Here is a 27,102-nt window from a genome sequence, read left to right as displayed (position 1 = left end):
ATATTCCATATTCAAAAAAAACAGAAGGGCGCTATTCCCTTTGATTATACAGAGAAGGGCTCCGATGTCTCTACCTCTTGTCTCTCTAACAAATTTAAGCTACACTCCATTGGCGAGGTTTGGAGGCACAATGAAACTGGAGCCGCTGGCATTTCAGACCATTTAACAAACAAATGCCGCCACTCTTGGCACGTCGGGGAGCTCCGTCACTCTCACCAGGCTGATTCAATTCCCTGCAGCGTAACACAACAGCTACACGCACACACAAACACACACACATCTCCATCTGAACTCGTAACCCAAGTGATACGTTCCCAACTTTTGGCAACGGTGCTCACCTTCCTTGTGAGTGGCAGTTTGATTGGAGGGCTTGTGTTTCAAGGAGTTTCTCCCTCATCTATCCGTTTCTATAATGGTTGGAAAATGTAGCGGGGTTACATTTCACCCTCTGAGCACCCAACCAGAAGAGGAGGACAAAAGAACGATTCTCAAAAGAGGTGCAGGGCAGACAGTCATCGCACCGATTGGACCAAATAACCTGCCACTCAATGAGGTTGTGTGTGTGTGTGTGTGTGTGTGTGTGTCTGTTTGTGTTCCTCTGATGTAAAAAAGACCTACTGGAAGGTCCAAATATAAATCAGATAATTACACACTCATAGTTTGCAGGGGTAAAGCAATCCCTCCCCCTTTGGAACACACAAACAGAGTCAAACACAAACACACATGGATTCCAAAGGCGCCGTCATAAATACATCATACATAAGAATAGTCGGATAAACAAACTCCCACATGTGTTCACCACACTAGAAATCAAATCAGTGCACCACAGGGAGGGGGGGGGGCTGATCCTACCACAAAAACACACACATAGAAGAGGATATCCACAAACCGCCCCCCCCTTAAAGTACTTGAAAACCTTATCTTGGAGTAATAAAGTCAGACTCTGCCCCACAGTCGCTCTCCTCTCGCTGGATTAGTGTAACGAGGTTTTAGCTGAGCCAGGCTAGCTGCTACCTGCTGAGCTTTTTTTTTTTCTTTACCCGTTTCTCCTCAGCCAATCAGGGGCGAATCCCTGCCACTTCACTCTCTCACCCTAAACTAAGGATCCCTCGGATTGTAACCCCGCAGGAGGGCAGAAATCCCAGGTTTCTTTCTTCTTTTACCCTCAAAAGAGGAGATTAGTCGGGAGGAGCTTTGTGTCATCTCTTCATCTTTAAAACAATCTTTTCCAAACTTCATCACTTGCGACAGAAGGATGCTGGGACTTCGTGGGTATTGTTTAAACCGATGGTAACCGATTCAGGTGACCAAACACAAAGACATCGTCTTGGTTTGTACGTGTGCGCTGACCAGGAAAAGCGTCCAGAGTTGAGAACGGGGGGTCAAGCTGCTCTATGAGACGATGCCCCCCCCTTTACTAAAAGCTGGTGAGAGTTAATTGAGTCCTATGCCTCACAGCCTTCGGGACTGAGCCTCTTTAAAGAAGCATAGCCTCAAACTGTGCACGCTTGATGAGTTTTGCACTCATCAATTATTAAGCCGTCTCAAGCTGACCCTAGAGGGCATCCCAGAATTCCCTGCAAAAACTCTAAATCCAAGTTTGCCATCGACTTCCAGTCCAATCCAATCCTCTTTATTTCTATAGCACAATTTAAATAAACACAAGGTTTCCAGTAAATATATATATATTATATATATATATATATATATATATATATATATATATATATATATATATATATATATATATATATATAAACACAACAGACACACAGTAAACAATGAACAAAAAGCAATAAAATAAAATATCAAATAAAAAATACAATAAAATAAGTTAAAAAATAGAAATAAAATCAGGTAAAACTATTAAAATTTTATGGAAAAAAAATACAAAATCAACACTCTACAAGTTGTCAAACACCAACAACATCTCAGTCTGGGATTTGAAACTCTGCAATTTTGAAAAAAGTGACGTCAACATATTATGGGTTGTTTATAGCAGCTACTGCCCTGCAGAAAAGAACAGTTCAGGGGGAACTGAGAAGCTGATATCCAAGTTAAGCTGCAGAATTTGCTTCCTATTAGGAGTGTGAGAGTGTGTGTGAGTGTGTTTATGTGAAGGAAGAGACCGCAGTAGTGGGTGGTCCCAGCGACCGAGGAATCTCCCTTAAGACTTGGTGGATTTATCTCTGTCCGGACCAGCCGTGGCAAAACCCACACACACACACAGACACAAATACAGATATCCATGAGCACACATGTATTTAGGTTTTATAGGGTCTGAGCTGAGAAGACTTGATCATATCCTCTGGTGGAGCTTTCAAATGTCTAACCCAATTTTTCCACACCATCTTTTACTTTTTTTTTTTTTTTTGTGCCGTCTCCTTTTTCGCCCCATCGCTCTCCAACTCCTCTATATTATCTCTCTCTCCCACTCTGCTGGGCTTTCTCTCGGCAGGCCTCCTCTCAGACAGAGAAGGGTTTGTCAGGTGCCAAATCCCTGAGCCGAGAGATCAAAGACAGACAAAGAGACTGGTGACTTACTGTTCTATTCTGGAACGGCAAAAAAAAAAAAAAAAATGGAATCCCTCATACACCAGGACATCGCATTCTTCCCACTTTTTTTTCTCCCCCTGCAGCTCTTTCACTCATTCAATCCTCCTCACTGGTTTTAGTCTTTTTTCCCTTTTGTCAGTCCTTCCCCGCCCTGTCCCTCTTGTCTCTAAGCTAAAAGCACGTTTGGAGGAAAAAAAAGGGGGCAACGAGGGTGGAGGGAGAGAGAGAGTTAGGGGTGGTGGGAGTTAATGAGTAGTTTTGTCAATGCGGTTGGGGATTCTGCTGGCTGAATTGGTCGCGCCGCATGATGGGAGGGGAAATCGGAACTCGCGTCAGAGATAAAACTGTCGATGCAGCCAACCGTCGAGTGCACAAAAGCTAATGATGCATTGATAGCTACCCACACACGAGCTAACGAAAACCCGGCTAAGTTTACCTCAAAGTGGCAACAACCTACACGCCAAGTGTTGAGTTAGCCCAGACGCTCCCCCAACGGCAGCCAAATAAAACCACATCTACCCACGCGCCCTCCCACTCCAGCCCACCTTGAGTGATCCAATGCAAAGCATGATGGGCAAGCTATTCTGCAACCCAGTATATCCTGTACACCAGGGACTGAAAGCATGAGACCCAACTTGCACTACAATGGCCAATCCCAAAGCCCAAGGAACACAACACCCAGCACACGGCTCACAATAACCCAAGCAGAACAATCGGCTCTCTTAGAATCACAAAAAAAAGGGAGAATTAAGTTCAAACAAGGGTATTTTCCGTCCTTTCAAGGCTGTGCTTTATCGTCTTTTGAGATGAAAACTCAAGTCACTCCTTTTAGTCATAACAGACAGCGAGCGCTCTTCACAGGAGCACTCAGAGACGACACCACAAAGCTGCTCTTTACAAAAAAAAAAGAAAAAAATGAAGCGATCGGCTTTCAGGACCCCGAGGGCAAGGAGAGTCTCCTCCTGCACCTCGAGGAGGCAGCAATCTCTATTTAGACTGCCTTTCCGACATATCCCTCTTTCTTTTGTGTCTGGCTTTTATTCCCCGTGGAAAGCGGCTTGTTGCTCAGGTGAGACTCCTTCTAGACAGGATTACTTCCAAACGTTCTTTGTGTAGCCCCCCCCCCGAGCTGGATTCGTCTCTTTGTTGGATGTATATCATTTCTATTCCCACTGAGACACTCACTCGGATACTAAAAGATCAACCGTGTCAATACACCTGAAGCGCTGGTATTTTAGCAGGGGGGTAACTAGCTGCTGACCGTTAGCATCTGTCACAGGAACAGCAGGAGAGTGGGGCAGGTTAACTCATTAATGCCGTCACTGGAGGTTATTAATTACCCCCAAGCCCCCGACGCCGACACGCGGCCACACGGCCAACGGAACCCATCATCATGATGGATGAGGGACACACGGCCACCGAAGCTGATCAACGTGATTGATGACACACACTCATCACACATCTTGACCTTGACCCGAAAGGGGGAAAGGTACCATCTTTTAAAAATCAAACCCCGAAAAAGTCAGGTAGCGACATCAGGTTTGAAATCCTTACTGGTGTTAATGAAGGCTAAGGACAAAAGCCATTAAGGCTAATGATGCTATTAGCATACGAGCCAGCCTTGCTGACAATCACCGCGGCTTGGCTAACGCTAGCCGGTGCCAGGGGCAGCAAGAGTTGCCAGCAGTTTTTTTCTGGATGCAGGGTGATTTATAACTGTATTTCAGCAACATTGATCCATCATAGGAGAGTCAGTGACACCGACCTAATTAAAATGTCTCTGAGTGATACATAGGAGCAGCAGACAGAGAACCTGATGAGCAGAACTCATTTTGAAAGTTAGAATTAAAATTAATTAGGGAGTAAGTTGGTGAAACTAAGTCTGGATATATTAAGAAAAGTTACCTCACTTTAGATTTCAGTTTTTATTCAATTTCAACACCAAGTTTTCCTGAAATTACATAAATTACATAATTTTTCTTAATCTAATAACAACATACGGCACCTTTCTGTTCTAAGCCTAGTAACAAGGTTTCTGTTTACATACAGTACAAGCCTGAAAACCCATTTCCTGCTCCGACATGTGGCAACGGCCAACATATATTGTTAATGTTTGGATTGCATAAATAAAAAGAAGTGAAATATTGTTCTGAAGGCTTCCTGCTGGCTGAGGCCTCTGCGTTCTTATTGACACGTAGCCCCATTCCCTGGCCTTCAGGAGGAATATTAGCACAATGGTTCTATCGCAAAAATCTAAAGTATTCCACCCAGCCACTTCAGAATGGACCAGACCACACCTTAAAAATGAGACCAGGGTACAGCTTGTGAATGCGAGGAAGAGAGAAAGCGGCGCTAGAATAAAGGCAAAGACATGGACGGAACAGGGAGGTGCAGGCAACAAACAGATCCATCTTTGTTTGGTGGAACACTGTTAGACTTGGCTGCATTGGGTGGGGGCCACTCAGATTCCACATTTGCAACCATGCCAGGTCTGCAAAGGTGGCACCACCCAAACTCAGGCTTGGTGCCAGCCCATTGCAGACCCTTTGTGACCTCAGGTTTGCACAACAGATGGGTAATGGATGATAATTCAGAGATATCTGCACACGGACAGTCTTACAAACCCCTGCACACCTGTAAACCAGCAGGTATGCACGCACAAAACCCTTCAAATGTCCTCTGGACTACACGCAGACACACTTTGCAATATCATGCATGCGTGAAAGTACACAAGCACATTTACCAAACTGGACTTTTTGTTCACAAGGTGAGCACAGGGACATTAGCACAGCAGGGACGATGGGAGGTAAACACAATCAGTCCAGGTATTGTTTGGGTCCGATTTCCCCAAGGATCTGGAAAGGACCGGGTCTCATGTTGGACATGTGTGTGTGTGTGTGTGTGTGTGTGTGTGTGTGTGTGTGTGTGTGTGTGTGTGTGTGTGTGTGTGTGTGTGTGTGTGTGTGTGTGTCTGAACAGGCAGTGTGTCTTGCATACTTTCCTGACATTGTTTACAATGAAAAGAGCTGCAATTCAATTATGAAAAAAGAGGCTGGGAGGTGGGAGGTGGGGGGGGGTATGCTAATGTTGTTGTGCGGCGCACACCGCCAAACAATTGGTCGCCTTAAACTACTCCGCTAGCATCGAGTCAAAGAGAATGGGGCAGGAAAAGGGAGGATGTGTGAGGAGAACACACACAAACACACACCAAGAATAGGTGAGGAGGAAGAGGAAGTGATAGGGAAGCAGCTTCAATGGGGCCGCGCGTCCACGTCTGTAAACAAGTGTGAAGTAAGTGTCTCACTAACAAATCACCCAAAATCCCCAAAAGGGATCTTTTTACCGCACAATAGTTTTCTCACATTAAAATGTGTCGAGTTTATTTGAGTTTTGTCGCTGATAAGATTGCAGTCATTGTACTTGTCTTGTTGTCACAGCTCAGTTGTACATGTGAACTGAAATTTAAACCAACACCAACCAACGAAAACTATTCCTGTTTCCCTTCTGTCACCCGTCAACTCTTGTCTTCATCAGCCAAGAAACACTTTGGTTCATTCATTCATTTATTTATTTGTGGAAGTAGATTCCCTTCAATCATTTTTACAATCCAGCTCTACAATTACTCAATGTTTTATCTTTGTTGACCTGATTTCCACAGGGAGAAAATACAGAATGAAAACAAACTGTGTTTCTTTTCATTCTTTATCATTGCTTACGTAAGTTATATATAATTAATTATATACAGGTAAAGTCTGCATGTCTATTGGTTGATAAAAATGTGTGTTTTTGTAATAATATAGGTGGTTTGGGGCTTTTTTACAAGGATGGAAGTGATTAAAATTATTTTAGTTATTTAAATAGAGTAACCCCTCGTTACTCGCAGTTAATGAGTTCCAGCACCACCCGCAAAAAAAATAAAAATTACGTGATTATTATCATTTACGGTGATTTAAATGTTCATGAACCCTCCCCATACTGATATTAAACCAACTTTTATCTGTATTACCCCTTCCCACACTCTGATAGACTGTTTAAAACACTTTGGTGTCTCACAGAAGTCACTTCCAGATGCTTTCAGCCAATAGCATGAGTGTATGGTAACATGTGACTACCTACTAAAAATCCACGATGTAGTGAAGCCGTGCATCTTGAAACATGAACAAGCGAGGGATTACTGTAGTTAAATGTTGTTTGACCTACGAGTTCAGTCACGTGACGAATTAAACTCATATCTCGAGGTTCTACTGACACAGAACCTTTAACTACCTCACTGTCGCTGATCTCAGGAACCCGCTTCGGCATCGCCCGTGTCGTTTTCTCAGAAGCGGATCGGTTGGCTGGTAGAGTAGGGGTCGGGAGGGTCAACTCATGAGTAAGAAGGAGGGTATTTTTAGGCTGTTTGTTTAGGTAATCTACTTGTAGCTCCCAGACGACAGCCTGTCTGGGGCCGCAAAGCACCTTCCATTGTGCATGTGTGTGTGCGTGAAGGTGTGTGTGTGTGTGTGTGTGTGTGTGTGTGTGTGTGTGTGTGTGTGTGTGTGTGTGTGTGTGTGTGTGTGTGTGTGTGTGTGTGTGTGTGTGTGTGTGTGTGTCGCTGAGAAAACTGAGCAACAACATTATGTTAATGTATTGTGTGTGAAGGCATGTATGTGTGTGTGTGTGTGTGTGTGTGTGTGTGTGTGTGTGTGTGTGTGTGTGTGTGTGTGTGTGTGTGTGTGTGTGTGTGTGTGTGTGTGTGTGTGTGTGCGCGCGCTCAGTCAGGGTGCATACAAACTGTCCCGGGTCACTAGTTCTTCAACAGCTCATGTCAGTCCAATGACGGTCCACCACTCTGCAATGTGGCTGTCGCTGCTTTGACCTTTGACCTCTGCTGGTGTCACCCAGGTCTCCAGACCACTTTCCCCTTCCTCTGCCTCCAAACAACATCGGGGAGGGGGGCGGTCACTGTCGTGGAACTGATACCCCTCAGCTCGAAAACTGTGTCAGCTCCTGTTCGCATAGTTTGGCTTAGCATGATGTGTGTGTGCATTCCTACGTTAATAACATATGTGTGTGTGTCCACAAAACGTTGCTGTTGGGTGTAGGTTTTGACCCCCCGTAACCCCGGGGGCTGGTTGAACCCGGCCTACAGGGCGTGTAATAGGAGCCCCGGGGGTTAATGACTGCTGGCTGGACAAGGTTACCCTGCTAATGTGTAGCATGTTAGCCTTTAGCATCGATGTGAGGACGGACACGCAGGCGCGGTGACGACGGGACGATGAATAAGCTGCGAAATCCAAATGCGAGTCAAGCTTTGCAGGACGATAACAGATTCAGACGTCTGTGTGCTTTTTCTGGCATCGTTTAGTAATGCCTGTTTCCTCCGGTTCTGTTATCTCTCCTTATCTTTATGGTTTCTCTCACCACTTAGCGCGATGCTATCTTTGGCAGATTTATCTGTGATTCTAACAGCACCTCACGGCCCACGGAGCTGCCAGAAATGTGTTCTTTTATTCTCTTTCTTGACACCATTAGAATAAAATGTAAAAAAAACACGCAAAAAAAACTTTATTGATCCGACACCGCCGTCATATTCCCAGCCATAAAAACCACAGCTGGCAGAGTTCGTGACACGACCGCGCCAGGCCTGTTCAAAAAGCAATCACTGCTTGTACTCGTAAGCCCCCCGCGCCCCCAACCCATTCCCTCCCCACTTCACCTTTCACATCTCAGGTCATTTATCAAGCCCCGCTAGACAGGAGTCGATCCATCTTTCTCTTTGCTCCACACACACTCGTGCTGTCACACACTGACGCCCCACTTAGACATCGAGGTGCCTCCGTTTGATTCTCGGTCACCTTCTTTTCTGTTTGGACTCTCTAATTTCTCACATTCCTCCGCGGGATTTTTTTTCCCCCTTCCTGCCCTTCCGGCAGACTTTCCACGGCTCACCGCGGATCAGGAGGGGATCAAGGTTTGTAATCCCGGAGACGTGCCAGATAGCGTGGGCACACCTCGCCCTTTTTGCCTCAGATCCCCCTCCGCATCCCCAAATTACATTTCGACTCTCCCATGGAGAGGTTACACCTCACGGGCAAACCCCGTGGCGTGTTCCAAACACATGTCCGTGTGCACACATATGTACTCGCAGCGAGGGGTCGGCCACCTGATCTCAAAGGCTCTGCTCGGACCTGGTAATAACATCCCTAGTGATCCCGTCATAATTTGACAAGTACGGATGCGAATGTACCCGAGACGCCTCGAGGATGTGTGTTCAGACGACGCCTGAGCCGCCCAATGTTTGACGAGGTTTTTTTAGCGACAGTAGAAGGAGACACAACAAACAGCCTTAATGGATTACACAGCGTCTGACATCCGTTTGCTTCACTGTATTACAAATTAAGAATGAAATGTTTGTGTTTGTTAACAACACAAGATGAATTAGTCTCTTCCATAGTCTTTCACTGCTGTACTAGCACTACCAGCTGCTGCACACTGTGCCAACTTTTGCACAATTTTGGTAGATGAATTGAACTTTTTGCTCAAGACCTTTGGCATTTAAACATCAGTGTCCTCTTGTAAACTCAGCTTTAAATCTGTTAAGACTGGATCTATTTTTTTATTTATCTTTGCTTTGTGGGCTTTTTGGAAGCTGGATTATAAAAAGCATGGAATCGAAATTTCCCTGAGGGAACACCCAAACCCCTCCAAAATAAAGTTTTATCGATCAAGACAAGTGGACCTCAAACTTTGGACCGGTTTAACGTAAGGCAATATTTTCTCAGACCTGCCTTTAAAGTGTGGAGGATATATACAACAAAATAAAACGATAGGACCAACATAAAAACCGGTACTTTCTCTTTCTTTGAAGTCGTAGGTTCTTCTTCTTTCTCCTCATTGGCTCTTTTACCTTATCTTGGAAAAAAAATCCCAGTTAATCATAGTTATTTGTATTATTTGTGAGTATTTTGTATTTTATAGTCTGTTATCAGATGTTGTGAGTCAACACTCAATGTTGGCAAATAGCAAATTAGATCCGTTCTAAAGCAGCTCTTCAGCTTTTGTAGTCGTGATTCATCCAGGAGAGTTTTACGGTCATTCGAGCCTTGGAAGTGCTCCAAATTCATCCAACATTGTCCGTGTAGGCAATAAAACACACGACACAAAATGCTTCCAGGCGCTTGCAAGGACATCTGTCTGTGAAATAACCTGCCTGCATTTCTAATTCCTCTTCATAAATAAAAATCTCACATTCAGAGTGTGTGTGTTTGGTTTTCCAGGGGGGGAAACGGGGCATCTCGGCTCTTTAAAATGCGACCAGTGTCTGGTCTCTGGGCTCATCAAGATTACAGAGCAGCCTTTTCTTGCCAGGCTTTTTGTCATAACCCCTAACTGATTGCCACCGAGCGATCTCTGATTCGACCGCCGAACCCGGCGCCCTCTGAGGAAAAAAGACGATGACTAAAGAGAAGAAAAGACTGCCGACTATCACCCCCGGCGGGGTGGAGGCAGCTTAAGATAGAAATCAGTAGGAGAAAGAGAGAAGGGGGAGATAAAACATTGTCAAGGTGTTCGCAATCGACCTCCCATTGTCGCCTGCTGGCCATCCGTCCGACAGGCTGCAGGTCGGCTTTGTCTCCCAGCAGAGATCGCCCAACGCCATCGGAGCGTTAATGGGAGCTTATGATGCAGCATAAATACCGGACGGATATTGTCTTGGACACACTCATACAGTATATTCTTTATGAGTTGGATCACCAGGGGCACGAAGAGTGTGTCCACTCGTACAAAGTGGGCGATCTCTGCTGGGTGATCTCTCCCATCAGAGATCGCCCAACGCAATTTGAGCGTTAATGAGGTTATGATACAGCAAAAATACAGGACAGATATTGTTTTGGACACACTCGTACAGTATTCTCTGTCCACACACACACACACACACACACACTCAGAGTCCTGATCAGTAACACATTGCTCTTGATCAAACGGATTTCCGTACTTTGGTGAACTGATGGATGAAGTGCACAATAAGGATGGTTGCCAGACTGGAACTAAATCTCTTTCAACTTCACTTCCCCTCATGTTTTCGCTTGCTTTCTCTCTCTCTATCTCTCTGTCTCTCCCACCTTCCTCTCCTCCTTCTCCCTTTTTCCCAAAGATGTCTGCTCTCCCTCTGTTTCCTCACAAAGACATCAGCGGAGGCCCTGTTTCTCATTCATAACTTCTCTCCCTGAAACAGTCGGACCGTGGCCGCCTGATTGCCGTCCATTCCCTCCCTTCCTCTCTCTCGCCGTCTTTCTCTGCCTATACATCTGTCCATCTCTCTTTACAGACTCTGCCCCTTCTCTCTGTCTGTCGGAGGGACAACACAGGGGTTTTTGGAGGAAGACGGGGAACAGAGATTTAAAGTGATTGAAAGAGAAAGAGAGGGGCAAGGGAGCAAGAGGGAGAGTGTGCGAGAGGAAAATGGTGGGAGAAGAAGGGAAACAGCCGGAGGAATGGGAGAACAGCAGGGATGTATAGAGGGTGGGGGGGTGAAAGGCCTGCGAGGTTGTGTTGGTAGAGAGCCGGGGTATTGATTCAGAGTCTTTTGACATGCTAATTTGCTTGCTGACTGCTTTAATCGCTCCCTCTTCCCATCGCCGGCTTCAAAGAGAGGATGCTTTTCAAAAAGATGAGGAGAGGATAGGAAAGGAGTGGAGAGGGGAATTTTATCATCCTAAATCCTTTCCTGACACTTCCACTGCAGATGCCGCCAGACATCCATGTTACAGGGTAATTTTCATCTCAACAGGTTCTGTTACCCGACACGGGTACCCAATAAGAATGTAGATTTCTGATGAAATAAACAGGGCTAGAGTATCACAGACATTCGTGATCACAAAGCTAACCAGAGATTTGTTTTTTACAGTGAATTAAAAATGTTGCAGTAAAGGGTTCTACAGACAGGAAGTCGTTGACAACACAAAAAATCTAGTGAAAATCCGAGATACGAGCCGTGTTTCAACATCAGTGAGGCCGCATCTCGTTCTTTACCACGTGTTGGCGAATGGATACAACATCAGCTGAGACCAGATCTCGTTCTTTCCCGATTTCTAACTTATATATAATTAATTTTACACAGGTTAAGTCTGCTTGTCTATTGGTCGAAAAAATGTTGGGTGTTTTTTCATATCCTGACGTGAAATCTCCTCACAACAGCTGAGAGGATAAATCAACTTTTTTTCTGATCAACTTTGACACGCCTTTGGTATTTTTTTTTTATAGCTCCAGAAGATTCTTGATAATCAGGAAGAAAAACGAGCTGTGGATAAATGACTTAAAGGTGGAGAGTCATGGCAGCCGTATTCCTACACAGCTTAGCTGGCACCGCGGCAGCAGCTGTCAGCCCCGGGTCATTCTTGATCGCTGGTGGCTTCCTGCCCTAAACAGAGCAGCGCGAGGAAAAACAGAGCGGGGTGATGAGTGTCGAGAACTGCGAAGGGAACAAATACTGAGGCAAGACGGCAGCCCGAGCAGGAAAAACATTTCAGCACCTCGGCTAATGATGGCTGAATTACACACACCCCACACGCCTCCCTCCTCCATCCAGCCCAGGATGTGTGTGTGTGTGTGTGTGTTGAAGGGACTTTTTCATCATCCTAAAACCTAAAGCATTGTTTTAAATTCCGTTCCTCTTCAAGCAATTATTCCAGCATGAAGAGGAGGATCGCTCGGGAGACATTTTTCGTCCTTTTGTTTTTCTATCTGTTGTTCTGGTAACGGATTCCTCGTCTCTATTCTGCAGCACAAAATGAGCGTCTCTGGTGGCGTCGATAGTGATGAGTGTATTCATTCTGCTGCTCTCTACTCAACTTTGTGTGTGTGTGTGTGTGTGTGTGTGTTGTGCTAAAACACACTAAATCTTGTGCATGTGTATTTGTGCATCTGCTATACATATTTATTACAGTATTTTCCGCAATATAAGGCACAATGGACTATAAGGCGCAACTTCAACGAATGACTTATTTTAAAACTTTTTTCACAAATAAAGTGCATCGGTTTATAAAACGGATTACTGAGTAAATTAAAGGCTTTTACAGTAGGTGCGCCTTATAGTGCGGAAAATACTGTATTTGCATGCCCTTTTTTAACATATGTAGAGTTATTTGAGTGTGTGCATGTAATCATTGGCTCCTATCACCTCAGACATCCTTACTTACATGTGTCTGAATTTTTACTATACGTGCACAGACTCACACTTTATGTGCCGGCGGGAATAATGACGTGTGATGATGGCCTATGTGCTGCTCCTCCATCCTAACACCGAAGGTGATCTTATTATTCAGCCCACTTCCTGCTGCTGCTGCCACCGAAGGCAGTGTAACAAACACCAACCGCCTCGACGGCCGGAGCAGAGCGACGCGAGAGGAAAAATGAGGACAAAACAGACGTGGTGTGAAAGTGTGAAAATTACAAACAGAAACATGAAAAAAAAAAAAAAAAGAGGGACGTAAATACAGAGAATGTGTGAGAAAGAAGAAACACCACCCAGGAATAACCCTTCGGGAAATTTGGCGAGACAGACGACATTGACGGAAAAGGCAAATAGCAATAGAGACGGCCAAGAGGAAGATGCAAATGCTTAATTTGTGTGTTTGCACAAGAGAGGAAGGAGGTGGAGAAAATGGTGAAGGGAGAGGAAGAGTGTGTGTGTTTAAAGCCAACGGGGACCAGCAGGCTAAACAGAATTACGTGGTGAATTTAGATGATGCTCCCAAGTGCATATTTAACACTGTCAACAGAGGAAGAGAGAGAATGAAATAAACAGACACACACACACACACACACACACACACACACACACACACACACACACACACACACACACACACACACACACATGGAGTGAAGCACAGGAGAGAAACGTCATCCCTGAAACCTCTTAATCCAAGACGGATGAGGGTTTCCATCTGAGCAAAGACTGCTGGGAGGAGGACTGACGGAGGGGGGGTGGGGGTGTCCTCAGGTGAGAAAATGTCCCAATCGCAGACTGACATCACAATTAAGACTGAAACCACAGTACTTACAGTAAAAAGGTAACAGGAATTATTAAAATGTTAACTCAACGGGGTAAAAACAGGAATACATTTTGTGGTTTGGATAAATGGCTAGAAGATGTACATTTCTATGGACGTGTTTGTGATTTGATTTTTGCCGATCATCACCTATGGGGTGTTGAGTACCTATGGGGTACTCAACAATCAACCATTCTTCTGCAGCGTCATGAAGTGTCACCTGTTGGAATAGACATCCTCCACAAACAAGACAACAGCCTGAAGCCAAACAAAGACCCGACTTGCTGGTTTTCCTGAGAACACACATCACTGGTTTGAAGACGCACCAACGGCTGCCAAACCACACATCCCAAGCCCTTGAGCTAATTATCATATCCCATAATAACACTCCTGGTTCTCACTAATCCCTCCCCTCCCACTCCTCAAACAGTAGGAACCCCTTCGCCAGATGAGGAGCGAGGGGCGAGGGTCTCCCCTGACCCCTGCTCTTCCCCACCAGGGTATGAGTTTGGGGGGGGGGGGGGGTAAACAGGGAAAGGGATCCCAAATGCAAACAGACAGGCTCCCCTCTTCTCAGATCAGGGGCCCCCTTGGACCTAAGTGCCCTTGTTGCCCTTCTTGCCTTGGCCCTTGGGCCACCCTTGGCCCACCTCGGACGAACAAGTCCCCACCGCAGCTGTCAAAACCCTGACGTCTTAATCAATCCTGGATCCCCCAACCCTGTCAGACACGGCTGTAAGATGGATGCAGAAGGGGGCGACCCTTGACCTCTGCCAGGAGCTGCAAATACAACTCCTATGTGCCCAGTAAGCCCGCTACAACCCCCCCACAAAAAAACATCATCGCCAGCGTTAGTCGGCTCTGCTGCTGCTGCCCCAACAATGATGGAGGACAGCCCATTCATCCCGAGCTGGGAATGAGGGGCCAAGGTGCCCTTGTAACCCTGCACGAACACAAGTACACACACACACACACACAAGTATGCAACCACACACTATTGTACTTGTGTGCACCATAGAAACTTTTCAACAAGAACGGTTTTAGTTTGAGAAAAGAGTGCGCAAAGACTTTTTAAAATGTTTTAACCAGAAATCAGACAAAGATAAACGGGACACATCTCTTGTGGAACCCCTGGTGGTCAACATAGAGCCCCCCTCCCATGGAGACTGTCATACAGAGGAATATTAACCATCTCATCAGCGCATATTCTCACACAAAGACGGCAGACATTGCCTTTAAACCCTTCGGAGCTGACCTAAACCGACACCCCCACCCCCCGGCAGCCTGGAAGCATCAAACTCGCTGCACGTTATCCAGTTTCAACTCAAGTGAAATGTTAAGAACCGTTTTAAACACTGTAACCCAAGCTAAAAGCGAATGGATTGGATGTATTGGCAGCGGTAACCCAAACAAAAGTCGAACAGATAGGGTGATACGTGAACTAAATGGATATATTGGCTTGAAAAGAAACGCTGCCAGCTCAAAAGGCTGGCAGACACCGCGAGACTGCATTAGTCATCTAAAACCGAGGTTTCCAAATCCTTCCTTGCCTTCTTTGGAGAGTAACAGCTATTTATCTCAAATGAAATTAAAGAGGGGAGACAAGGGGCTGTGTTTCCATCATGCTGGGAAATGAAAGTTACAATACAGAATATGAGATTAGGGCTCTCCTTGTGTTTCAAAAAAACAGCGTGCAAACAGCGTGATAGAAATCCAAGTCAGGGTTTGTGACGAACTCTCTTTGCTTCTTCAAAGCCAACGCCACAAGCTGAAAGATGGACGAAGCCATGTGTAGCCAGCAGAGGGGGTGTGGGGGGCGGGTTGTACTTACAATTCAAATAATGCTTCCTTTTTGAAAAAAAAAAATACAAATGCAAACACACACAAAACCCATCTGTGACCGTTTGGGCTCCTTTGACTCCCCCCAACCCCCCAAGCGGCCCAGTGGTACCCCCTAAATCACCAGACCTGCTTGTCATGCAATTAGTCTTTCAAGATAAAGGCTCCCTCGTAAATTAGGCGAGGTGTAGTGGTACGTCCTCCTGTTAATCACCCGTGCCCAGCCTCTGACCCCCAGTTGCTCTGCCTCACTGGTTTCTTGTGTGCGATGCTGGTGGGTGGCGGGTGACGCAAACCAATAAACAACGGCGGTAGAATTGGCATCCTCTTGCCAGGAGACAACCGCGCCTCAGCTCGACAAAAAGTAGCATGTGATCCTGCAAAAAGCAGCTGTTCAACACTGCTAGATGCCGTCCATAAGGCACTGCAGCGTACCATTAGCGAAAATATGTTGTGTGCAATGAATGGAGCAAATGCATGATGGTACAGTCTGGGCTGGCTCATTACCGGAAAGGCCGACTTTTGGCGATTTTGTGCAATTTATGGAAGAAATCCCACAAGTAGTCTTTATGACGTGTCAGGAATCACAAGATTCCTGGCAACAAACATTGAAATTTGCAACAAACATTTCAAAAGATCCACTGGTGAATTTTCACTTCTAGGATCTCAAGGCAACGCTTGAATTCGCAAAAATGCTGAAAGCTCTGTAATTTCTATAATTTTAGAAAGAGGTGTGGAAGGTGGAACACACCGCTGACCTTAAAACCCCATCAAACCGCCTGGTATAGGATCACATCAAGCTGAGATGGGAATAATCATCAACAACGGGTGCATCGCCCCCCGACAAAACCGGTATTTCAACCTCATCTCACAGCTGTGTGTTTTCACTCTTCTCATACCTGCTTGGAATGATAAACTCTTTTGTTCTCCTTCCCTTTCTTTCTATTAAGCCGTCTATCCCCTTTCCCAGCTTCTTTTTTTATGCTCCATTGGGAATAAGCGAAAGAGCAGTTGGAGGGAAAGATAGAGAGGTGGTGCAACCCGGTTGGAGCGTCTACCCCTCCGTTCCCTGCGTCGCCATTTCTCCTGGGAGGCATCCCACTGCGTTACACCTCCCAGTGGGCTTGCTAATTACTCCATTTGCAGTCATCATTGCTTCTATCACCCAACCAGACAGAGGAAAAATGACTGTAGAGAGAGTTGGGGGGAGTTAAGGTAAAAGATATAGATTCAAGGGAAGGAGAAAAACAACTAAACCCTTATTGTGACGAACTGAAGAGGAAGAAGATATCAGAGGCTGCAGGGATTCACAGAACAAACAAGCGACGAGACTAACGTCAATTCTTTACCTTGGCATTCCGTGTTGCGCTCCTCATATCCGGGGTTGCACAAGCAATTCCCAATTGGCACCAACCACTCCCCGTCGGCTCCACAGTACATCTTAGGAACCTCTTTCTCGTCGGAATTATCCACGCATGACCCTCGAACCTCCACCAGCGAGGAAGTGTCGGCTCCAGTGATGGTATCGGGAAACTGGGCCAAATTACGCACCGCTAGAGGGCACTTCTTGTAGAAGACCCTGACAGACACCAACGCAATGCAAGCCCCAACATCCTGGAAGGCCAAGTAGAAGCCCTTCCGCGTCAAAGCCCCCACATCCCGGACTTCCGTGTTCAGCTTCATGATGCGATCGCCGATGTCCACCTGAGTGAAGCTCTCGTCGGCGGCAATGGTGTCAATCTTGCCAAACTGGTTCTCCCGGATGTAGCGCTCCTTATCGTTGTTGGACTCGTAGTAGTAAAGGTTGAAGGTCTCCTTGCAGGTTCCCATCACCCCCGGGAGGCTGTTGCAGTCCCGGAGGGTGAACTTGATCTCGATGTAGACGCGCTGGGCGCCGCCTCGGGGGATCCAGTCGGTGCGGAGCCAGTTGTTCTGGTTTGGATCCATGACGTTACACACCTGGTACGTCCGGATGGGAATGTTCTTTTCATCCATAATGCTCACTTCCTCCCACTGGGGAAAAGACAGGACAAAAAATGGTTACAAGGGTAATCTGAAGCATCTGAGGTCACGTCTGTAAATAAACTGGGATATAATACAGACCAGTGGAGAATAGTCATGGAAATGCTGGAATATGAGGTTAGAAATAATAGAAATGCTTATAAAATGGACCTAAAGTAGCCGAGAAGGAGAGCTACTGAGCAAAAAGAGCATTCAGGACAGATTAGTCAATATTTGAGTCTGAGCAGAGGAATTAATTGATGGCTAAACTTAATGCATATTTTATGAATGTCAACTAATAGATTTGTTGGCACTTAATATGGTATCGTAAAGGGATTAATATTCATGGATTCTCCTCAACGGCGAGAATGGAAATTCGCAATTAGTTCTATGCATCTGTAATGCTCACAGTTCAAATACTTGGGGAGTGTGTGTGGGGGGGGTGAAAAAGAATGAAAACAGGTCTCTGAATTAATGCTAATGGTCTAACGTGTGCCTGCTTTACATCTCCATACATGATGGAGGCTGAGGCACAGGCGCACATGTTCCCCAACTCACAGGAGAGAGAGTGGGGGGGGGGGTATGGATTACGTTATCCACCCCAGTCTGGGGTATTTTATGCTGGGGGAGAATGTTTGTTTTACTTATGATAAGGTCGCCCCCCCATCTCTTCTCAGATCATACAAGCACATCTGGGGAGGTTCAAAGCGCCGCGTTCCCTTTCGTTTTTCACCGCGTTTGACTGAGCCAGGATGTAAACAAGAGCAGACAGGCCTCTGGCTGCCGAAAAGACTTTTAGAAAACAACGCGAAATTTAAAATAAAATAGCGGAAGACATGAATTACGCTGCCAGATTTCATCAGAAGCCTCATCTCACTCATCTGCTCCTAAAGCCTCGCATCCCAGGAGGGAGGAGGGACGACACTACACACAGATGCAGATGTACGGTTTGCAGAAAAAAATAAAAGTCCTGTTATTATTGGTGCTCCGTTCCATTCTGCGCTCTTCCTACAACCCCCCATCCCCTTTTTTGTCGTGGAAATCAAGTGGTGCTGAGATAAGGCCGCACCCCCCCCCCCCACCCCGATAGCAGGAACAGAGAATGAGGGCAATTGGCCGTAATGAGGGGGTGAATGCCGGCTTGCTGGGGCTGTCAGGACCCCGTCAATCACGTGTTTGGCGATAAAAATGATTGGAGGGGGGGCAGTTTGGGATCAATGCCGGTCAAGTTCATTTAGAGGAGGTGATTTGGATTCCTTTCAAATATGCATTCAGGCTCAATCCAAGTCAAATCCATCGGATCCAGATTGGATCGTCAGGCGGTTTGGGGTCCCTTTTGTGGCCCTCTGAGGCCTGCGCCTGTGCCCCGGCCTCTATTCTAGCCGCTATCAGACCCCGGGTTAGATTCCCCCCAATTAGACCGTTGGTCCGACCCCACTCCTGATTGTTTTATGGTAAGATCCAATCATCCTGCGGCGAGAGCTGAAGCCCACAGCCCTTTCCCCCTCATTCATCCCCTCCAGAGGACCCTCTCTCAGCTGCCAAGTTCCTCTCTTTCCTTTTTCTTCCACTCAATAGAGGAAAGGGATATAAAGTTTCTCCACAAAGACCGATTCAATCCACCGTCTATTCAGGAAACCTGACGCCTGCTGCAGTATCGGCCCTTTGCATCTGACCATTACAGAGGAGGTAGAGGGAAGGGAAGGGAGGAGGAAGGCGAGCAGGGGGCGATGGGGTTGCCTTCAGGCGGGCGGTTCTCAGAACCGATTCTGGGGACCCGGTTGGGGCCCTGTAGAGACCTCCATACGCTCTCTGCTTGCAATAAATAGCGAAACTGCCTGTATTTTACCGCAAGATACTGGAAATAAGGTTTGGAGGCGTACCCCTATGTTAAAATCTCTATATTACACACAGCTGCTCAATAAATCATCACGGATATTTCCATAAAGGACTCACCAGGACAGAGTCTTATCAAAGAAAGCTGTGTATCTGTTTGGCTTTCCACTCACAGCTCCTGCCAACGGATATTATCTCTCCATTTTTACTCCACAGGGTGTCCATGCATCCTAACAAGGGGACACTTCTTTTCCTGTACTTACCCCTCCTTCCGTGGGGTTGGCGACCCATCCCAGCTCCCCCTGTACGGATCTGGAGTCCAATAACGTGACTGGAAAACAAGAATGGAAGAAGTGAGAGCTTAGCCTAGAAGGGAAGGGTATAATGGCTCCGAGTTTTCATCAAATAAACGAGTGAACAGACACAAAATAATAGAATTAAGAAGAGATATATCCTGGAGATGAATGTCTGAACACAGAGAGGAGAAACTAGAAGGCCAAAGGGTCTAAAAATGGGGGGGAAATCCGCTCGTTTTTCTTGTGCGTATTTTCCTGCCGAGCCTGACGCGCGTCGTTATGATTGATTTTCGTTAAGACTCTGATTTAACACACTTGTCCAGCGTGTTTTTTATGGTTTCCATGCGCCTCGGTGTGTTTCGTCCTGCTCGGGATCAGCTTTACGCATGTTGGATGTGAGCGGAATCAGTTGGAGAGACGTCCTTGAATTTTTTCTGGTTGTTTTTTTTTTTTGGTGGTTGAAGAGACGCCTCGACAGGCTTTTCTATCGTGTGTTTCTGGAGGGGGAAAGGAAGTTCAGTTTAATTCAGTTTGTTAAATTCAATTAAATGACACATCTAACGTGGACCTATAGGATGTGTTTCTGGGGGTGTTTTTGGATTCTATGTGACTGAAATGTTAATCAGCTGCATGTCGTTATGTCAGTGTGAATTACACAGCAGTGGGTCGGACGGGATCCAGAGCGGTCCTGTTTTTAAATCCCGACACATTTGTGTCACATTGGACCGAAATCAGTCCGTGACGCGCCGCCGTGGACTTTCTGTCAAACATCCGAACCCCTTGCGGAGCAGGACGGAAATAGAAACATTACACCTCCAGGGAATATATTCCGTTCATCCCGTTCGATTGTTATACATTCAGTGGAATAAAATGACCTTTAATTCAATCGCGTTGCTTTTTGGGGTCTGGATTAGAACCTGTTTTGGGGGCCTAAATGTTAGACACGGAGTAAAACGGAGCCCCGGGGAGCCGAACAGGCGACTCAAATCACTAACCCCCCCCCCAACACAGAAGCTCCTGTTTCTGCTCGGCTGTGTGATTTCTCACTTTCTCCTATTTGCACGATCATCTTCCACTAAAACACATTTTGGCAGCAGAATAAATCTTTTTTTTTTAAATCAAAATAATCTCTCTGTGTGTGTGTCCGTTCACACATTTCCACGCAACATCTATCAGGTTTGCTTTTTCAGGCCGGATTCCATTGACCTCTCTGTCCGACAGATGGATCAACACGTCTTGCGCCTGTTTTAACCTATTCCTAATCCAGCGCAGGCAGTTTGGCACGATCCGTGCGCCGCCCGCCACCGAACCAGCCGATGCGCATTTGGAAACCGCTTCTCATTCAAGTTTCCTTGGTCATAAAAGTCAACAGCAGTCGATGCGTAAAGGTGACCGTCAGCGTTTTCCACCAGTTAAACCGAAGCGCGACTCCGCGCACCCCGCTTCTACATGGGCCCCCTAAAAGTGGAGGATCCGGAGCGCAGCGCACACGGAGACGGAGAGCGGGGGCTTGGAGCCAGAGAAGTCCGCGGCGGTTCTTTTTCTCCTTTTAACAACCTTACCTTCGTTGGGGGGGTATATCCGTGCCGGCGAAACAAATGTTGAAATCCCCAAAACGAGAAAGGTGGTCGTGAACAAAATCCCTGCCATGAGTGCTATTTGTTTCGCTGCTCTGTTTTTCTGTCCTCTTTTTCTTCCGTTGCTCTTCACCTAGGTCCTGTTCGCTCTCTCTCTCTCTCTCTCTCTCTCTCTCTCTCTCTCTCTCTCTCTCTCTCTCTCTCTCTCTCTCTCTCTCTCTCTCTCACACACACACACACACACCCTCTCTCTCTCTCCCACTGGAATATGGATTTGTGAGAGAGAGACGCGCGGAGCGCACCGACGGCAGGAGGCGGGTCTTGACTACAGTATAGGCAACTGTGACGCGAACCCCGTCAACGCACAGAGGAAAAGTAGCGGCGGGGGGGGGGGGGGGCAAATAACCCCCCAACCACCTCATCTCCCACAAGTCTCTCTTATTTTCCAGAGGACCTATCCTCAGTGACACTTGTCAGGTGGTTTACATCCAGGAACGAGTCTTATGAAAGTCATCGATGTCACACTAACACACACACTCACACACACACTCACACACTCTCACACACACACACACACACACACACACACACACACACACACACACACACACACACACACACACACACAGACGTGGAAACTTTCTTATTATACATTGAAATCATAAAGTGTTGGGGTTTGTTGTTTTTTAAGAGGCCACATGCGCCAGTTGTCTGTGTTTTTATCCGCCCCGATGCGCCACTCTGTCCTCTGCGCTCCTCTCGGTCGCGCTGCGCTGATCCTGCGTGTCTTCCGTTCCGTCTCCAGCGGAGCGCAGCGCAAAAAACCCCAAGGTTGAGCCGCCTTTGGACCAAGGTCGCCACCTAGCGGTTATATTTACGCCTGTTCTGCCTCCAACAATTGGATTAAAGAACAAGCGTGAGCGTGACCTTCCAGACATTACACGGCACCGCACTTTGTGGGATTGATAATGGCCGTTTAGTGATCGGTGGTGAGCTTGTATTGGATTATTGTCACTTTGATTTTATTCTAACATTATTAAGGTTTTAAGGGCATTTATGGGGATGTGTGCAGATCCAAAAAAAAACAACAACAGAACCGGGGTTGTGTTGCTGCAAAGATGAATTCTAAACAGGCATCGGCGTTACCTTTGGAATCCTGAAACAATAGCTGCATTGTTCATGTGGTAGAAAAAGCCCAGCTGTGCCCAGGTTTGGGGGTTTTGCCCTGGGTGCTCTCCCTCCTTTATGTCCTCCCACACAGGTCCTCTATTGCTCCCAGGAGATGCGCCCACTGCAGCCTTTCACTGATCTGCGGGGGAGATTGTCACGGCGTGGGCAGGTTGGGGGCGTTACGCATGGCCACACACCGCAGCCAGATGGGTTTCCACAAGCAGCACCTTCATATTACTGTGGGTTATTCGGAATGGAATGCAGCCTGAGCGGAATCTCGTCACGTGGATCACAAAAAAAAAAAAGTGTCTTCGATCATCATGTATGGTGAAGCCGGGTGTGTTTGGAGTGTGTTAACGGCACCTGCTCAGCAGGTGCATGTCGCTGCACCCCTCAACTCATTTTAATATCACACATGCATGAGTGTGTCTTCATTTGGAAGCTCTAGAGCGCACGTGTGTCAAACCCAAGGCCCGGGGGCCAAATGTGGCCCGCCACATCATTTTATGTGGCCCGGCGAGAGAATGAAAGATCAGAGTGTCTAAAAATGCGTTTTGACAAAGACTACATTTCCCAGAATGAAGTTTTAACTCTGACTAAACGTTGTGAACAAAGTTAACGTCCTAACTTGTGTCTGATGTTATTTTTCTTTATTGATTGATAGTTGGATCCTTGATTGATGGAGTTCTGTGGGTTTAATAACCTGACAGATTAAAAGGATTTATGTTAGAACAGAGAAACAAACAAACATGTTTTATTTTTTCTGTCTAACTGTAATGTTTGGAACTAGAAAATGAGTTTGACAGCCCTGATCTAGAGTCCACATTTGGCGGATCCTGAGCGCTCCGGTTCCCATGCCTCCTCTCTGTCGCCGTCACACCAACCAGGCTTCTAGACTCGACTACAATAAGCTCATTTCTGCCCATAAAGGGAAAAACACAGGAGTTTTCTTGCAGAGGTGCCCTCGCTGCAAATAGACCTGCCTCTGTGTGCGACGCCTCCGGAGACATAGAGCGGTTTTGTTTCTGAGATGAAGAGAGTTTTTATGTTCAGGTCTGAGAAATCAAGCTAGGTAGAAAATAATGGAGCTGATAGGAGCGGATGAAGAGACGTGTGATTCGGACTATTTAACCCCAAACATCAAATTATTAAGCAGATTAAGAGAAGCTTTTCCCTGCTGACAACAACCTTTAAACGCCAGCGGGGAGCAGATTTGATGGGGGGCACTTTTGATCTTTTCCACCAATGGCTAAAAATCCCCCCCCAATTGCGACGGTGGTCAGGACAGGCTGTGTGTGTGGGAGAGGCTGTTCCTCTTCTTGTATTTGTGTCAGTGTTTTTTGATTGATTACACTCCTCTTGGTTTTTCCTTTATGTTCCTGTCAAACAACCAATCTTTTTCTTTCTTTTTTTTTTCATGCATGGGGAAGGAACCCCACCCCATTCCTTTTTTCCTCCACTTTCTCCCCAGATGGCATCTGCTGCCCACACATCTGCATTATGTGCCAATCACACCACGCCATCCTTTTGTCGGAGCGACACATCAGCTCACATGAACTCACACAAACGGATCGGGGAAAAAGTGATCCGCTGAGGGTTCTGGAGTCGTATATACGTTAGATATCAGCACCTGATAGAGCTTTTATAGGTGATGTCACCTGATTTATTCTATTTAAAAGTCATCCTGGGGAGAATAAAGGTCTCTCATCACATGAGGGCCGTTTTTTGGCCATTTCTATTAATGTGTGAGTTTAAAATTTACAATGTGTCCATGTCCAATCTTTTTTAGGATGGATCTGTTTATTTAGCCAGTCGTTAAACATTTTAAGATGTTTTAAGATGGTGAACCACATTGGTATTTAATCTATGTGGATAGGGGGGTAGGTTAACCTCAAATTTAATGCTAGAAATAATTTGGTGGTTTGGAGAGTGTGTGTCAGTGTGAAATGTTTGAGTTTCTTTATTTACTTTTTTATTCTAGCAAATGGAAAATTGAGACACAAAATCTAGTTGGAAGTCAGCAAACCATCGACTCGAGACATTTGCAGCATTTATCGTTAACTGCCCCCCTCCATCTTCTGCCCTGCATACAGTTTGAGCCATTGTTTCAGCTAAAGCCCCTCCTGCTGCTCCGTGACCTCCTCGGGGCTACGGGGCCGGCCCACCACCTTCGGAACCCCTCCTCCCCCCCGCCGGCTTCACGCGGTGTTCCTCGGTCCCGCCGTCAGGAGGACGGTGGCTGGAGGTCAGAGCGAGTGGGAGTCAGAGGAGAGGGGATGAAAGGAGCAGCAGGACGGGGGCTTCACACAAGAACGTCAGCAAAGCAGTAAAATCCACCAACACAGAGTTTATTCACACCTTTTTTTTTGTATTATAAGTTGATGACACCTGTTTTTACATCTGAATCTCCTCTGAAATGTTCAAATTTCATTTTAAGTCCATTAATGTAACTTAAACCACTCAGAATCTGTTTGAAAGTATGAATCGATCTTCAGTTTTGCTGATGATATTTCATTTTTCATTAGTTGTGTGATCCTTAACGCTTTAAAGCCTGAACTACCAAATAATTGTCATGAAAGTCAATTTTTTTTTGGAAAATAAGGTCTTAATGGAACCTTCTGATAAAGTTGTCCAAAAAAAAATAGCATAATCAGAATCAGTCTTTATTTGTCATGCTGACACACATGGGACAGTACAAAATACCCCTCTGAAGGTCCCAGTAACCCCGGTCGATAAATAAGATCAATAAAATAAGTTAAGAAAAACAAGAAAAAAGTTAAAAATGTAAGATAAATAAGAAGAACAAGAAAAAATAAGTTAAAAATGTAAGAGAAATAAAGTGTAAAGTGTCTGAACAGCAATTTATTTCAATAAATATTGCAATAAATGTGTATATATGAGCTTTAATTTGTATTATTTTACTAAATCTGGAATTTTTTCACGTGTAAAATACAGGTGCATGCATCTAATTGTATGAATCAGGTTTTTCAGGAAAAAAATATCAAATTTATGAGACAAAAGTCTCAAAATCTTGCAAATGTGTCAAATATGATTTGTTATTTGTCTGTTTATTTGTTTCCTTTAAACTTTTATCTCTTTTCTTTTGTCTTTTCTCAGTTTCATCCCTCATTACGCCCATCCTCTGCTTCCCCTTTATCTCCCCAGCAGTGACGTTAACTCAATTTCTGTGTTTATCGTGCTCGACCAGTCGCTCGCCTTTTCTATTTACGTTTAAGTTTAAATGTGAAGCGTGAGGAAGAAGATGCTGTAATCCAGACTGGATTAGACCCCAGACAGCCGGTTCAGCTGACGATGCACGTTTGGAGGTCATCAGGTGGACGACCCGCCTGCTGGATTTGGACTTACAGATAAAATTCCACTGTTAAGTCTCTTCCTGTGGCATTTCTAAATAAACACGGCTGTCAGAGCGAGAGATGACCTCCTGACCTCCTTATATTTCATTGGTTGAGCTTTCTCTTCTCATCAATCATTTTAGGATCCAGTAATAACTGCAGCAAATTTACCTCTCAAAATCATCAATATCAAAAAGCCACGACTGTGTTTGGGTTTCTGCTTTAAACTTCCAATTATTAAACAGTTTGCTTTGATTTTACAGCATGAAATGAGGCTGAGAAATAACCTGATCACAGTTAACGCTTTTAAAGCCTGAACTATTACATAACTGTCAGAAAAATCAAATTTTTAGAAGAATAATGGAACTTTTTTTGACAACTTTGCAAAAAATAATTAAATAAATTTGAATATTTGAGCTTTAATTTGAATATTTTCTGCTAAATCCAGAATTCTTTTGCATGCAAAATGCAGATATATGCCTCTGATTGTGTTCATCAGGTATCTCAGGAAAAAATAATCAAACTTATGACGTAGAAATCTCAAAATCCCTGAAAGTCGAGTATATTAATTAAATAGCTTTCCAATGATGGAGCTCTGTCATCCTATTGGTCAATTTGTGCGTTAGTGTCCACGCTAGCATGTCTGAAGCTCAGGTGCACCAATGAGATGCAGCGATGCTAAAGGTTAGCGTCGCTCCGAGAGAGGCATCCTTTGATATAACCGTGTTAACTCTTACCACCTGTGCCATCCATCCACCACGCAGCAGCCGTCCCCACACCCCTCATGCCAGGTCAGTTTGAGCCCCTTTGCCCCCACCCCCCACCCAGAATGCACCCCCTGACCACAGCGTGTCAGTCAATAAGCATCAAACTCCGCAGGCGGCTGCACTCTCTGCAGCTCTGGGGGAAACAACCGAGCAGCAAGAGACCCTTTGTGTCGCTTCAGGATCACCTGATGTTCACCAGTGTTGTTTATCGCCCTTTATTCCACAGGCCCGGGATGCTTTTTCTGGGAAATGCCACTGATAGAGAATAGAAAGCAGGAGGTACCGTGTAATGCACGCTCACGCTGAGAGGTTATCTTATCCTGCACTGTAATATATCTTCCCTGATCAAGATGCATGGAGGTTGCGGGCCGTTCTTCTGCAAGTCTAATACAAACAAATAGAAAATGAGATCGGAATGTGCATTTAGTAGAAACTTTGGCCTTGATTTACAAGTTGTTAAAGTTGTATTAAAGTTTCAAATGTCTCTTTGCAACCACATGATAACTGACTTATTCTACTGTTTTGAGGTAAAAGCATCATTTTTGGGGGTTGTTAGGGGGCGGGTAATGATCCAGAAAACCCTCTCCAGGCCTGCCAGATTAAGCCGTCGACGTCAGATGCATTTATGTGTGTGTGTGTGTGTGTGGCAGCGCAAGTCACTCAACCCCCTT

The 27,102-nt window shown here is 45.7% G+C and overlaps 1 protein-coding gene across 2 annotated transcripts in view; it reads right to left on the bottom strand.

Annotated features, from left to right (window-relative positions):
* The window catches only part of epha4l (eph receptor A4, like), a 51,730-nt gene extending 30,447 nt beyond the window's left edge, over positions 1-21,283 (bottom strand). For both annotated transcript variants that reach the window (XM_068316919.1, XM_068316920.1), the window contains exons 1-3: positions 21,127-21,283; positions 19,532-19,599; positions 16,781-17,444 (exon numbers count right to left, since the gene is read on the bottom strand). In XM_068316919.1, the coding sequence (XP_068173020.1) occupies positions 16,781-17,444; positions 19,532-19,599; positions 21,127-21,214 (820 nt within the window). In that variant the 5' untranslated portion in view covers positions 21,215-21,283. The remainder of the gene's footprint in view (positions 1-16,780; positions 17,445-19,531; positions 19,600-21,126) is intronic.
* Between the last annotated feature and the right edge of the window lie 5,819 nt (positions 21,284-27,102).

The sequence above is a fragment of the Antennarius striatus genome, chromosome 6, assembly GCF_040054535.1.
Source record: "Antennarius striatus isolate MH-2024 chromosome 6, ASM4005453v1, whole genome shotgun sequence".
NCBI classification, from domain to species: domain Eukaryota; kingdom Metazoa; phylum Chordata; class Actinopteri; order Lophiiformes; family Antennariidae; genus Antennarius; species Antennarius striatus.
Note: the sequence above shows the minus strand (reverse complement) of the source record. Positions and strands in the feature narration are given on the sequence as shown.